Below are 15,615 nucleotides of genomic sequence, written 5' to 3' on the forward strand. Positions count from 1 at the left end.
CTGATATGTGCTGGTTTGCTTACACAGGTGGGTCAACAGGAGTCTCTCCAGGACCTTCATGATGTGGGATGTCAGTGCAACAGGTCTGTAGTCATTGATATCTGAAGGGTGAGTTTTCTTTGGTACCGGAACCAGACAGGATGTCTTCCACAACAGTGGTACCTTCTCTTGGGTCAAGCTAAGGTTGAAAAGGTGTTGCAGAATCCCACAGAGCTGCTCTGCACAGGCCTTCAGGACTCGGGGGCTGACACCATCTGGACCTGCAGCCTTGTTCCGGTTCAGTCTCTCCAACTGCCTCTTCACCTGACTTCTAGAAACAGAAAAGTGGGAGGGGGAGGCAAAGGGGACAGCAGCATCTCCTGATTGGGTTGATGACAAACTAGTGGAAGCAGAAGAATCCATGACTGAGGTGGAGGTGGAGATGTTACAGGAAAGCTGTGGGTCAGAGGAGGGTGGGATGTCTCTTTGGTTGGGAACAGGAGGGGAGGATGGTGAGCTTGTTCCTGAACTGAACCTGTTGAAGAATGTGTTCAGCTCATTTGCTCTGTCCAGACTTCCATCCATCCGATCCTCCCTCTGCTTGAGGCCTGTGATCTTCTTCATTCCTGACCACACATCTCTGATATTGTTCCTCTGCAGTTTACTCTCAAGCTTCTTTCTATACACCTCCTTGCTCTCTCTGATCTTGACTTTGAGCTGCTTCTGTATACTCCTCAGTAACTCCCTGTCTCGCTCCCTAAAGGCTCTTTTTTTCCTGTTCAATAGTTCCTTTAGCTCACTGGTGATCAAGGGTTGTTATTAGGGAAGCATCTCACTGTTCTGGTGGGGATGGTGTTGTCCACACAGAAGTTTATATAGTCAGTCACACACTCAGTCATGGCATTAATGTCCTCTCCATGTGGCTTAGAAAGAGAAATCCAATCGGTTGCATCAAAACAACCCTGTCAGGCTTCTTCAGCTTCCTCTGACCACTTTCTAACAGTCCTTTTTGTGACAGGTAGTCTCTGGACAAGGGGTTTATATGCTGAACAGAGAAAAACAAGGTTGTGATCTGATTTTCCCAGGGGAGGTCTTGATTTGGAAATGTGTGAATCCTTGACATTTGTGTAAAACAAATCCAATGTCTTGTTTTCTCTGGTAGAGCAGCTGACAAACTGTTGAAAAGTTGGCAGTGTAGCAGAGAGTGAGGCATGATTAAAATCCCCAGATATTGCCACAAAAGAATTGGGGTGTTGAGTCTGTATCTTAGCAACAACGGAACTGATGACATCACATGCAGTGTCGGCAACAGCTGAGGGTGGAATGTAAACAGCCACCAAAACAACACTGGTGAACTCTCTTGGCAAATAATATGGACGGAAACTTACTGCCAATAGCTCAATGTCAGGACTGCAGAGACGACTCTTCACAGTAACATGTCCTGGGTGACACCATCTGTTGTTGACAAGCACTGCCAATCCACCCCCTTTCCTTTTCCTGCTACTCTTTATATCTCGATCTGCTCGTACAGTCAGGAAGCCCGGCAGAGAGACGCTGGAGTCGGGTATATGATCCTGTAGCCATGTCTCAGTAAAACACATAATGCTACATTCCCGATATTCTTGCTGAGTCCTTATCAAGGCTAAAAGTTCATCCAACTTGTTAGCTAACGATCTTACATTTCCCATGATGCAGGATGGCAGAGATGGTTTGAACTTCTTCTTTCTTTCTCTCCTCTTTGCTCCTGCTCTGCATCCACGACGCCTCCTTTTCAATTCCAGTGGGATTTCTGGCTTCAGTTGTCAAATTATTTCTGCTTTTCCAATGTTATTCAGCTGCTCCCTGTTGTAAACCACCTTGTTGCTATGGTGATGCATCATGACAAAAGAGTAAAATATACAAAAGTATTGGGAAAAATTAATCCAGTTGCACAGCATCCAAGGCAGGAAGGAACAGTTGTCCAAAAAATGCAATTTCTTCCAAGAAATAACAGGAATGAAATTTAGAAAAAAAAGAAAAATCTCAATGTGAGGTACAGAGCTACTCCAACATGCTGCCACCCTCAGCAGCGCATTCTAGAACATCTTCTCACATCACAAGAAAAACCACCCCATGAAACCTGGAGCATTTTCATATTGTGCCACAAAACAATCTCTAAAAGCTGGTGCCTCTCATTTGTGAGGTTTTCCAACGCCGCCAGAACAGCCGTCCTGACACCTGACTGTGGGCTTTACTGTGCTTATTTATAGCACCCACTATTGAATAAGACAATACTAAATATGTATATCAATACTTGGAGATGAAAAATTTCAAAAACAATTTCCTAGCTAAGGAAACCAATAGATTGCACGGAAACTTCAATCCAATCCAATCCCCCTTCCTGAGTGTGCAGGAGGCAACTGTGGAAAGAAAAAAAAAAACCTCCCTTTTTAACAGGAAGAAACCTCCATCAGAACCAGGAAGGGTGGCCATCCGCCTCGCCCAGCTGGGGGTTGAGAGGACAGGAAAGAGGGGACAACAAACGCCATGACACCAGGCCAGGGATACCTGCTGAGAAAGAGAAACACAAGTTAATGACAACATCGATGTCATATGAACACGGAGAGTAAAGGGAGCGGAGTGAGGAGAGGTGCATCGTGGGAGGTCCCCCAGCAGTTCTAGGCCTATAGCTGCATAATTATGGGATGTTTCAGGGTCACCTGAGCCACTCCCAACTGTAAGCTTTGTCAAAAAGGAAAGTTTTAGGCCTAATCTTAACGGTAGACAGGGTGTCTGCTTCCTGAACCCAAACTGGCGGCTGGTTCCACAGAGAGGGGCCTGATAACCGAAGGCTCTGCCTCCCATTCTACTCTGTGAACCACAAGTACACCCGCAGTCTGAGAGCAAAGTGCTCTGTTGGGAAAATATCCAACTATAATATCTTTAAGATATGATGGAGCTTGGTTATTAAGAACTTTAAGGGCTGTGAGGAAAATTTTTTTAAATTTTCTGAATTTAACAGAATCAATGAAGAGAAGCTAAGAGTGGAGAACGCATCATTACTCACTCATGATTGGGAGAAGAAAAGCTATGCCTGCTCGCCAGAGACTGATACAGAGGCTGTTACAGAACATTTACATAAGCATCACCTCCCTTTACATCTCATTAGCATACATAACACATCAGCATGAAGGAGGGAGTGGAGGAGGAATGGATAGACAGTTTATTGAATAGATAATGTGGAGAAAGGGGGAAGGGGGGGGCACAGCGATGTTACAGTTGGCGCATTCTGAGAGGTCTCATTAAGTCCCAGAGCAAACATTTACAGATGTGTTGTTGTTTTATTTCTCCAACAACAGTTATTTTCTGTCTTTAGGGGCCAATTTGTTGTGTTGGCTTCTGCGTTTTCCTTCACGCATTTATCTCCATTCTCCCCCAGCTGCCTTTTTAGTTTTCTCCTGTTCTCCAACTGGTCCATCCACTCGTTTTCCCAAATCTGTTGTTTTCACTGAAATCACAGAGGCAAGGTAGGTCTTCATGAAGCTTTGAGGAAACCAAAAGCCTAAAAGTCTACAGTATGAGCACCTCTCTGATATGCTGCTGCTGTCAGAATAGCCCTGACCTGCTGAGTCGCTCCTCCACAGGAACACTGTCGGTGCCTTCTGCAGCACATTCTGCTACTTGTGTTAACATTAAACCCACCTTGGTAGGATGCAGGCCAAAGTCAGAGAAATTTCAAAATATAATTTATAAATCATGTTATTTATTGGATTCTCAGGTGTAAAGTCACTGCCCGCTGCTTTGACATGATTTATTTCACCCACTGTATCTTACATTCAGCTTTGGAGATGCTCGGTTTATCTCCACTCTGGGTTTTTGAAGAGCTACTCTTAAACTTGCACACAGCTGAGGCAAAAGCCTCATGGGAGGGTAGCTGATGTAATGATGAGAGATGTGACACTGTGATAATCTGCAGACTGTTGCGTAGACGGGGTAACTATGCAACAAGTGAATCTGATTTTATTTATTTTTTTCTTCTTCTTTTAATTTTTGTAGAATGGTTCCTGTTGTATTCATCTAATAAAGTGGGTTGTCCTAAACTCAAAGCATTTCCAATGGAACTGCTCCTATTTGCATGAAGCTGCATAATGAATGTAAAGGCACATACATCCATAAAGAGGCCAGGCCTCATAGCCATGGCAGTGCAGAGAATGCATTAGTGGTCGGCTCTTTCCCATTTCCTCCCATAAATAGCTCTCACTTTGCATAACAAATGAGGAGGTGATTTCAAAAACTGTGTTTTGTGCGACTGTTGGCAGAGAATCTGCACCGGTAGTGGTTTTACTTAAAGGTGTGTGTGTGTGTGTGTGTGTGTGTGTGTGTGTGTGTGTGTTGTCTTTGGCTCTCTCCTGGTCTAATTTTTACTGTATAATCACACCTTGAGGGGGGGTCCAGTGTTTTATTTAGATTTGTTTCTTCTGTTCCATCGGAGATGACGGGTATGGATTGATTACCTGTTTTTATATATAAAAGATCAACAGATCAACCTCTTTTCTGTCTGTGACATGTCTAAATGTAATTCATTAAATGGTGGATTCATATTATAAAGATCAATTATGAGTCTAGAAGCATTATTCTGAAAGAGCAACTCACAGGTTAACTAACTCAGTTTACTTTAAGTAGCAACATGTAACAAGATGTAAGTTCGTTTGAAGAAATATGTCTATATCTGCCCAACAACAACATATACAGCTGTTATCGTATCAGACAACTCAGTATCTCGTAGCAGAAGATTTAACAGCCAAGCGAGGACAAGTTTAACACTATGAAACTTGTGCGGATCCACACTTGTGGTTTGATGCTGAAGACAACATGATAGACCACAGCCATTTAATGATGATCCTGATAGACATCTGAGAGACCAGGAAGGATGAGGATCAGGAGAAATATTATCCATCACAGAGAATGTAAGAACATGTGAAGAAGTGAGCTGGTGTGCTGAGTTAGCAACGTTGTATTGGCAACAATGTTTTCACAGTACTGTAAAGTTGGCCATTACGTGTTAGTTTTACTAAACTAGAGGTGGTCATTTACTGCTGGAGAATTAAAAAGGACAAAACAGAACTTAAAGTCCAGCTGGTGGCTATCTGCCACATTATACACACTGTTTAACAAAGCAAGCTGTGTTTTACGGTCACTACTAAAGGTGTCTGAGTGGGAGAGGTAAATCGGGTGATAAATTAAAGACAAACTTTTGAATTATCAAATCAAATTAGAAACAAAGACTTGCTTACGTGTCTGGGAGCGTACAATATCACAACATTCTCCATCCCATCTGGAACTCCCTTAAAGTCTCCAGGTAAAAAGATCCTACAGTCTTAAATTGGTGTCACACATGGTCTCCTTGTTGGTTATAGAAGCATCAGCGCAGTTCCATCTTTTTACCTGCACACAGTGAATCCAGGCAGGAAAGTTGGCTCTATTGGGTCAAAGAAATTCTTTGTCTTGAGTGGCTGGTGAGAGTGAATTTTATTATATATTTATATATATATATATATATATATATATATATGTCAGTTATGTCTCATTAAAAGTTTTTTTTATTGATCAGTAATTTGTCACACTTTATGAACGTTTTACTCAATCTGATTTATACAACCTACAAGTTTCACTTAAAGGAGCACAGCAGATGTTGGGAATGTTCTAATTTGATGCAAATGAGTACATACAGTATAGCTAGATGTTATATTTTCAGCAATAATCAGTTGCTTCAAGTTTTATCAGTCAGACCATTTATTCCATAAAGTTTGTATCAGCATTGGCCCCAAAAATCCAGCTTGTGTGATGCTCCAATCAGGATGCAGATGTAGGTGCTAATCAGCCGGTGGAAACCGTTTTATCTTCAGGAAGCCTTGAATCTTAGTAGCATTTTTTTTTTTTTTTTTACACAAGCACACATGTACCCACATTCACAGATGCCAGGCCAAGGAGCTAGATGGGCTGCATATCCAAGGCAACCTAAATTGGTCTCAGCAGGTATGTGGGCATTATGTGAGGAGAGTGCGAGCAAGTGGGTATGCAAGAATGAAAAGGAACAGAAGGAGAGAGCGCAAGGATAGAAATGAGTGTGGAAAGGAGGAGTGGAGGGCTGCTGATAAGGCCGAGAGGGAGAAGAGGAGATTAGAGGGGAAGTCAGAGGTTGAATGTGATTAGAAGAAAACGGAGGTGAGGGAGGGGGAGCAGGGCGATGCAAGTGGTGACTCAGAAGGCAATGAGAGTGACTGGGAGCTAGCCTGCTGCTTATTGCACACCACAAATAATAAAGGCAGCAACTAGTCTGTAGGAGCTGTGTGTGTGTGTGTGTGTCTGTGCACTTACAGAAAAAGCTATTAAGCAATACCGGCACAGACTGAGCTAACTAAATTACATATCCAAAGAGACGACACGCACAAACACGCACACACACACTTGTACACACACAGAAGCGCTCATTTATGTTGACTAGTGTCTTGATGACAGAAGGGGTCCAAGAACACAGACGGCCCGTGGGTGAGATGACGCACAAGCACACACACATGCTCACATAACGGGACACATACAACTAAATATACACATGCAAAACTCTTTCTCTCTGGCTCGTCACATAAGTGTCTGTGGAGTGATGGAAAGCAAAGGCAAATCTCAGTGTGTGCACTCGTGAAAGCCTTTGTCACAGTTTTTGCTGCCATGTGTGTCAGAAAGCCCCTCTGGGTGTTAATTGGAGAAGGTATGTAACTTTATTGTCATTGCACACCAGGGTACAATGAAATTGTGGGTGCTCCACATAGGCATGTGCACTGAATAAACAAAATAAAATAGAACAAAATAAAGAGTAAAAAAATGATACAGATGTGTATACGTATTGTATATACATGTCTATGCGCGCACAAGCATATGTACATATTTATATATACACCTTGATATACATACATACACATATAGACGTACATATGCACATCTGTACACACACCTGTATTTACAGTCGCACAGTCAAGAAAAAAACCAAAACTTGTGGGTGGGTGAGCAGGGACATGCCCGTGATTATTTGCAGTCTGTATGGCCCGCGGGAAGAAGCTGTTTGTGAATCTGCTGGTGTGAGACTTAATTGACCTGAAGCACCGTCCAGAGCTCAGCCGGTCAAACAAGTGATGGGCAGAGTGGGAGGGGTCTCCTGTGATGGCCCTAGTTTTCTTCAGGCAGCGGCATCTGGACGATGTCACCCAGAGAAGGCAAGAGGGAACCTGATGATTTTTTTTTTTTTTTTTTGGGCGGTGTTGATGATCCTCTGCATAGACTTCCTGTCCTCAGCTGTGGAGCCAATGCACCTCACACCCACACCGTATGCGAGTACACTTTCCTCAGAGGAGTGATGGAATGGCCTTCCATCACAACAGCTTCTTGTCCAGGTTGTTCTTCTTGAGGACGCGCTGGAAGTGCAGCCACTGCAGAGCCTTCTTCACCAGGGTCTTGATGTGGTGAGGTCGCCGGAGACGTGGGTGCCCAGAAACCTGAAGGCAATGACAGTTTCCACACGCTCTCCGTTTATGAAGAGGGGGAATGTGGTCTTGCCTATCTGTCCTGTAGTCCATGATAAGTTATTTTGTTTGCTGAGCACCAGAAGGACATTTCCTCTACCTCAGCCTTGTATGCTGTCTCTTGCCTGTATGAGATGAGTCCGACCATTTAGCACATTTGATGATGGCGACGGTTGGGTGGGTTGGAGTACAGTCATAGATGTACATGGCGTACAGTAGGGGGCTCAGCACACGGCCCTGGGGGGAGCCTGTAGATGGAGCAGTTTGCTGGTTAAGATGTCTGCAATGATCGTGAACTACAGCTCAGTGTTCAACACAAAGAGCATCCTCACGTAGCTTTGGCTGTTCTCCAGATGACTGTATGTATGAGAACCTTCCATCCCTGCAGGGTTTCTCTTTCACCTCCTGCCCTCTTATGCTGTACTTTCCTTTCGTTGTCCGCCCCGTCTGTCTGTCAAACAGAAATGTTGACCTCAACTTTGAAGATGTTTCTTTTCTGATGCTTTTCTGTTGTTTGAAAGCAATTTCTCCTCTATAGCCTCTTAGCTGATGTACTAGAAAATGTGATTCAAAGTTAGTATTAACAGAAAGATTTTGGAGAATATCTGAGCCGTTGGGATTTTGTTCCTTCAATGGGAAGCGATGGGCGACTCATTCTATCAGCATTAAAATGACACTGGCACTCCTTAAAATGACACTATGCAGAATTCAATATTTTCACAACCTTGAATTGAAAAAGAGAAAAGTAAGTGCTCGGCATGGCGTGCATTGGTGCTCTGACAGTCCATATCAGCCTCAGCATCCATGACAAAAACCCCAACACAGACCAAAAACGGCAACCTTGAGAGTATTAAGGGATACAAGGACGGGCTTGGAGGAAGAGGTGGAAGTGGGTCATGTGGTGTGACAACAGGCAGTATGAACATTTATGTGCATGAGCACATTGGAACGAGTCCCCATCAAACCGATGTTCGGTTCCAACAGTAGCCATGATAACATTAAGTGTTGTAGAGTTTATCAGCATTATGAATTAGTTTCCTGGTGCCTTGAGGTGAGTATGGCAGATCTTTCTTTATGTTTGCCTGTGTGTATGTTTTGCTTATTTGTGCCTGTATTCAATCCAAATTCATCTCTGTTGTAGCTCAACGTTGTGCATTTCGTTTTCAGTGTCATACGTTGTGTACTTGCAACACTTGGTAATAACACGTTTTGCCATAACCTCTCCTACTCCTAGTTTTAGTTGGCCCTGTGAGAGTCACAAACTTTTCTCCCCTGTGTTGCTGGCTCTTGGTCTTTGTATAACAGTTGGCTGAGTTTCCATCCCAGCTTTAATCCAAAATGACATTCTCTATTATTAAATGCTGAACCTCACCGTTACTTAATTCATGGACATGTTTGGTATGTTGAGTGTAAATGCATGAACTGTACCTTTTTAGAAATCAACAGGTAGTGTTGAAGTACTTAAGAGATTTAAGGCGCCTCGGTCTTAAAATGTTATTTGAGAAATCTTGTCAGTAACTCTGAGGCAGATGCCATGTAAAGGAAGACTGAGCAGGGAAGAATGGGTGAGTAGTCGCAGATAAACAACAGGTGATGGGAAATCAATTAAGCAAACACAGATGCACAGCAAATGAGAGAGGAAGCAAAGCGATCTGGTTTAAGTAGAGAAGAACTTTTCAAAATAACAAAGGAAAAAAAGCAAACTGAAGAAGGACAAAACCCAAAACTAAAACCAAACAAATCCACACTACATCGTCTTATTTCTGACCTGGGCCTCTTCAAATCTAGGCTAAAAACCTACTTATTTAGGATTGCTTTTAATACCCAGTATTATCATGACACTTTTATCTTATTTTAACTTATTTGATTTTGTTGTATTTTATTGCTTTCACTGTTCTTTTATTGTTTTTATTTGTTTTTACTTATTCTTCTCTTTATTTATAACCTGCTGTAAAGCACTTTGGTACATCGTAAGGATTGTCTGTAAAGGGCTGTATAAAGAAAATACATTTACATTTACATCAAAGAAACTGCTCCCCATTACAGATGGACAGTATTATTAGTGTACACCTCGGATCTATTCTCCACCGAGCTACTGCACCCATTAAAGAAACTTGTGTGTCGCTTCAAATCCATCACAAGCTTAGGTGCTGTTTACACATACCCGGGTATTTTGATAAATGCATATTTTCTAACCTTCTTTTGCAAAAATAACTAGGTGCACACAGCCCCGTTTTAAAAACAAAAAAAAACGTCTACATTGATCAGCATAAATACGCAGTCCGTCCGGGTCTAACCCAGAATCGCCGTCGCTGGCGGTGGTATGGCCGGGCTCTGTCTGCCAAAAGAAGCTCCGCAATTGCTGCCCTAATACGTCTTTAATTTTCAAAAGCACACAAGCGAGTATAGCTCTTAAAAACAGAAATGCTGCTAGTACCTCCATGCTTGCCAGATAAACAATGGACGTCGGTCTTTTACCGCGGATATTGCCCAAAACTCCGTTTTTGTCTCTTTCAACCAGTTTACACACAAACGCTAAACGGAGTTTTTAAAAAATCTCCACTTTTGCCGGAGTTTTTTTTATGCCTCGTTTTCGTAGGAAAAAACTCTGTTTGTGTATAAACGAAAGGCAAAAACGAAGGGAAAGGTCTTCGTTTATCAAAATACCCGGGTATGTGTAAACAGCACCTTAGTTGGAAGTTGAAAGTAAGTTTGCACACATCTCTGAAAGATTTAAACTGCTCAGTCATTAAGCAGATAAACCTTGTTGTGAATTCCTTAAAGAACCAACTCAACTAATATTCTCACACCTGTCTCCCACTCTCGGTTCTTACCAGCAACCTTTTACAGAAATAACGGAACTGGAAAAAAAACAAAGGTCAGATCAAACCTGTAGTTTCTTTGTAGGCCTCTGTGGGTTGTCCATGAGTGAGTTGTTAAAATGAATCGGATTGTTTTTCATGGATTTTTTTCTAAGTGTTTCAAAAGTGGGATGGAAACTCAGCCATGAACTTGTTCGTGTGGTTCTGCTCACGTTATGTCTTCCTGCTGTCCCTGCAGTCTGCACAGTCCGCTGTCAGAAGTTTCTGATCTCCCGAGTCGGGGAGGACTGGATCTTCCTCATCCTGCTCGGACTCTTCATGGCCATGGTCAGCTGGGTGGTGGACTTCTGCATCGCCATCTGTCTACAAGGTGAGGGAGGGAGGAATGGCAGCGCAGGGTTTCACAAAAAAAGTGCTTAAAAAAAGGTTGGTTTAAAATTGGTTGGTGCTTTGGGGGAAATGACAATAAAGCCCTCTTAATATTTCATGCCGTGTGATCAAAAAGGTTGAGACTGTACAAACAGCTGGAAAGACTTTGATTTAATTTACTGTCTGATGCAGAGCAATTTAAAGGAAGCCTACACCAGGCGTATTCTGTTTCCACAGTTTATTGATGAGGAGTTCAGTGGGAGGGAGAAGCCTGACCTTCTGTAAAGTAGAAAGAATAAATGTCCAACTCACTCACTTGAACTTGACATGATGTTCTCTCAAAGCCTGGCCAAAACTAATGAGTCCTAATTACATGACAAGAGTGATAAGAAGAGTTTGGATGGGTGGATAGCTTCTTACGGCATCAGCCGACAAACTGCAAAGAGGATTCAGGAAACTTAGAGTGGAGGAAGAAATAAGGTGTAAAACTGAAGACAGACAGGCCTGATCTGAACAGCTCTCATAAAAAGCAAATCTCACAGGATGTGTGTATTGTTGTGTGCATGTTGTGCTTCATTCCAAAGGGGAAGCGAACCTCGACTTGTCAGCTCCAGTTAAGATGTACACTTTTTTTGATTTTAATCCAGAGCGCAACTGAACAGGACTGTCCTGGGAAAAACACCCACGCAACTGCATTTTGTTTGTGTCTTTGGATTCTTTAAGTCAACTAAATTTGATGTTCACTGTGTGTGTGTGTGTGTGTTTGTGTGTGTGTGTGTGTGTGTGTGTGTGTGTAAAGGAGATAATATATCCATGGTTCACATGCACGGTCTCTTGCTTCTCAGATTTTTCACTAATTTGATTGTTACTCACATGTCTGCCGTGTTTTTTTTTTTTTTTTGTTTGTGTTTGTGTGTGTTTGTGTTTGTGTTTGTGTGTGTGTGTGTGTGTGTGTGTGTGCGCGCGCGCCTGTATGCCCACAGCACAGAAGTGGATGTATGGCGGTCTGGACAGTAATGTGTTCCTACAGTATCTGGCCTGGGTCACCTACCCTGTGGTACTCATCACCTTTTCTGCCGGCTTCACTCAGATCCTCGCCCCGCAGGCTGTTGGTACGGGACACACACACACCTGCACATTTTAGCCAGCACAGAAGAGACATTCTTGGTTTGAGATAGCTGGGATAGCTTTTAAAAGTGAACCTTGGAATTACAATCTAGTGAACCATAATTAAACTTTTTTGTTGACCTCTCATCAACTAAATTGAATTCTTGTTTATTTGGATAGAGATTTTTACAGTTGTAGAAAACAAGTGTTAATTTGTTGTGAGGCTGTACAGTCAGCTGTAAGCCCCCTCCTGCTCTCTCCTGTAGGTTCTGGTATTCCCGAGATGAAGACCATCCTGAGAGGGGTGGTGCTGAAGGAATATCTCACCTTCAAAACGTTTGTGGCCAAAGTCATCGGCCTCACGTGTGCTCTGGGCAGCGGCATGCCCCTGGGAAAGGAGGTAACACCCGTACACATACGCTGACGCATAAATGGATTAAATCTTCCACCTGCTGAAGTCCTTCGTGTAGTGAGTGTGTGTTAGTGTGAGAGAAATTAAATCTTGAAGGGAACTGTTAGCATGAATGGGAAGATGCACAATGCTGGAACTTTGTCAGTCCGTGAGTCTGTCATTATACTCCATGACTCATAGGTCTACAGGCTGCTCACCCCTGTATTGAAGAAAGGCTTTGGTAAATGTAAATGTACTTTATTTATACAGCCCTTAAATAAATAAATAAAGAGAAGAATAAGTAAAGACAAATAAAAACAATAAAAGAACAGTCAAAGCAATAAAATACAACAAAATCGAATAAGATGAAACAAGATAAAAGTGTCATCATACTACTGGGTATTAAAAGCAATCCTAAATAAGTAGATTTTTTGCCTAGATTTGAAGAGGCCCAGGTCAGAAATAAGACGCAGCTCGACGGGGAGCTTATTCCAGAGCCTGGGGGCAGCGACACAAAAGGCTCGGCCACCCCAGGGTTTGTATTCTGACCTGGGCACCTCCAGAAAAAACTGATTTGTTGACCTCATAGCTCTACCAGGATTGCGGACTGTTAAAATCTCAGATAAATATGGTAGTCCGGATTGTTCATATTCCAATTATGTTTGCATTAAAGGAAGTCTTCCAGCTACATTACCTGACCCGTCAGCAGTGAAAGAGACAATCATGGTACAATTTTTGCTTTTTTAGTGTAAGACTATCACGAAAGGTTAAAATAATCAAATGTAAGGTGGCTGTGTAAGATACACAATGGACAAAACTGCAGCTAACAAAGGCAGAGAAGACCACGAAGCGTAAAAAAGGTTGGTCCACACTGTTGGACTGCTGCCGTGTTCCTGTCTGTTCATTTGACTGCAACGGTATGTGCTTTGTTGTGTTGAAAAAGACACGTACGTGTAATAAGGTCTGTCCTACTAAGAGTACCATCGCAACCTTTATTACCCATGGAGCACTCAAAGACTCGGGCCAGGCAATACAGTCAATAAATTGCATCTCAGTATTTCAGACAGTATTGGAGAAACAAATACAAATGTCTCTTTTTCGACAAATATTTACAGCTGTTAGGGTTTGGTACTATTCACATTTGAACCATTGCTTATTCAGGTGCTGGTTCCTGGACTTTTCTATTTTTTTATTTTCTCAACTTACCAGTTTTAAATGTCATTTAAGATGTAAATACTACTGTATGTATTTACTTCAACGATGGAAAGTAAAATTTAAAGAAATTTGACAGCTAAACAACCATCACTGTCGTTACAGGAAAGATTTTCAAGTTTACAAGGTGTCGTGTCGACTTCAGAACTGAAATGATGTACTTAAATGCAACATTAAGTTTCACGTTACAGTTTCACTCATAGTTGGCATCTTTCAAGTGATGCACATCCACCGTGATTCCTTCTGTTTTTCTGTTTTTACATGGTGATAGTTTAGCCTCTCCGACACAAAGATACGTTTGTCTTGCCTTGGTTTGTCCAACACATTACTTAATTTAGGTTGTTTGTTGCTTAAAGTATGCCAACAGGGTCACCAAGTATCTAACAATAAGGAGAATTGATTAATATTATTGATAAGAATACTGTTGACCAGTCACATTTAAGCAGACTTTGGTCACATGTAGTTAACGAGTCCAGGTGGAGAGCAAAAGAGACAGAAGACATCATCAAATAAAAGTAGGAAGCTATAAGCTATTCCTGATAAACAATCCTTTTTTTTCTGTTAGGTTTTTAAACGTTATTCGCATTCATGAAATGAGCCGCATATGGAACAGGAAGTCTTGGCTTTGATATGGGATGTCTGGTCATCCGCTGGTTGCACCAAACCCTATAACATTGTTATCAGAAGGCAGACAATGGCAAATGACCTGAATGATCTGTGTGACACTGACAGATGATTGTAGAAGTTCAGGGCTCACTGGAAAACCACACCCTGTCCCCAGCAAGGCCTGGAGATATGCAGACTGAAGCAAATTGTCTGAATACTGTTAGAACAAGTGAGCTTTCTGACTGCAGCTGTACCTTGAAGAACTGCATCTGTGAACTATATAATATAAGTAAGCTCATTCACATTCCAGCCTCCTCAACTCTGCTGCATGAATTCCAAAATATTAATAAAATTGGAGATAAGAAGAAATGGGGGGACAGGGAGGAATAAAAAATACAAAAAATACAGTCAGGACTTGATATTTGATCTCTTTTATCCCCAGAAAAAATGGAGAGATTGTTGAGCACATGTTGTTCATATCCTGAGGTCTTGTATGTGTGAAATGTATCGTAGGTGCACACACCTCAGGCCTTTCTGGCTGTGCCCCACTGCAGCCAGCAGTATGCATTGTCCATAGATTCTCCACAGGCCTCTTGCTTCCTTACTCTTGTGCATCACCGCTCTTATGCTCACTTTTGATCCTGTTAGTTCCACTTTGAACTCAATCCTGTGCATTTTTTTTTATGTTTTCTGCAGAATTTCTTGTTGTTGCGTCTCCAAACTGCTTCCATGTGCCGTCAAATGTGTCTAGCGATCAACAGGAGTTGAGTGGTGCTTAACCTGAAGCGACTGCAGCTGTTTAACAACTTTATTTTCTCCTCCTGCCAGGGTCCCTTTGTACACATCGCCAGTTTGTGTGCTGCACTCCTCAGCAAGTTCATGTCTCTGTTTGGAGGAATCTATGAGGTGAGTTATTTTTGTTTTTTGAATGACTTGTGTATTCTTTCACTTCATCCCCATTACTCAGTTATTCTGACTGTGTATTACTGGTGATTCTTGAAAAATGTGTAGAGGTGCATTTAATATCGATTTTCCTTTTTATTATTCTTCAACCATTTACTGTATATTTTCTATCAAAAACGTCCTGCCTCCATCACCCAGACGTGATCAAGGAGATCTTGATTTTAGTGTTTGACCAGAGGACGCAGCAGTAAGTGATGAGTTGTGTATTTTCACCCTGAGCTTCACCTCTCAGGATGTAGACAGTACATGCCACCTGCCCTCATTAGTGAATGTAATTAGTTATTTTTGTTGGCTTTTTGTATTTTCTCAATAATATTTTAGTGTTGATTCAGTCGTCCAGTTTCCATCTACTTCTAAGGAAAAAGGGAAGGAATAACAATAAGTTATTTAAAATGCATGATTATGGTAATTTAAAATAGAACAGAAACAAAAAGAAAATGTTGAAACAAACTTTTTTTTAAGTATGACATTTTTACACTAATATTTCATATTTAATGTAAGCAATACACAGAGCAGAGGAGTTAACCCTGGGATTGAAAAAAAAAAAAAAAGAACTTGTAGCCAACGCATGTGAATTACCCCTCAAGTCAATTTCAAATTCATCACTGGACCT

At 41.9% G+C, this 15,615-nt stretch overlaps 1 protein-coding gene across 8 annotated transcripts in view; it reads left to right on the plus strand.

The window, feature by feature from the left end:
- LOC142388626 (chloride channel protein 2-like) overlaps positions 1 to 15,615 on the plus strand; it is a 203,466-nt gene that overhangs the window by 106,608 nt on the left and 81,243 nt on the right. For all 8 annotated transcript variants that reach the window (XM_075474102.1, XM_075474099.1, XM_075474101.1 and 5 more), the window contains 4 exons: positions 10,593 to 10,724; positions 11,707 to 11,835; positions 12,097 to 12,230; positions 14,868 to 14,945. In XM_075474102.1, the coding sequence (XP_075330217.1) occupies positions 10,593 to 10,724; positions 11,707 to 11,835; positions 12,097 to 12,230; positions 14,868 to 14,945 (473 nt within the window). The remainder of the gene's footprint in view (positions 1 to 10,592; positions 10,725 to 11,706; positions 11,836 to 12,096; positions 12,231 to 14,867; positions 14,946 to 15,615) is intronic.

This window comes from Odontesthes bonariensis, chromosome 9, assembly GCF_027942865.1.
Source record: "Odontesthes bonariensis isolate fOdoBon6 chromosome 9, fOdoBon6.hap1, whole genome shotgun sequence".
Taxonomy (NCBI): Eukaryota; Metazoa; Chordata; class Actinopteri; order Atheriniformes; family Atherinopsidae; genus Odontesthes; species Odontesthes bonariensis.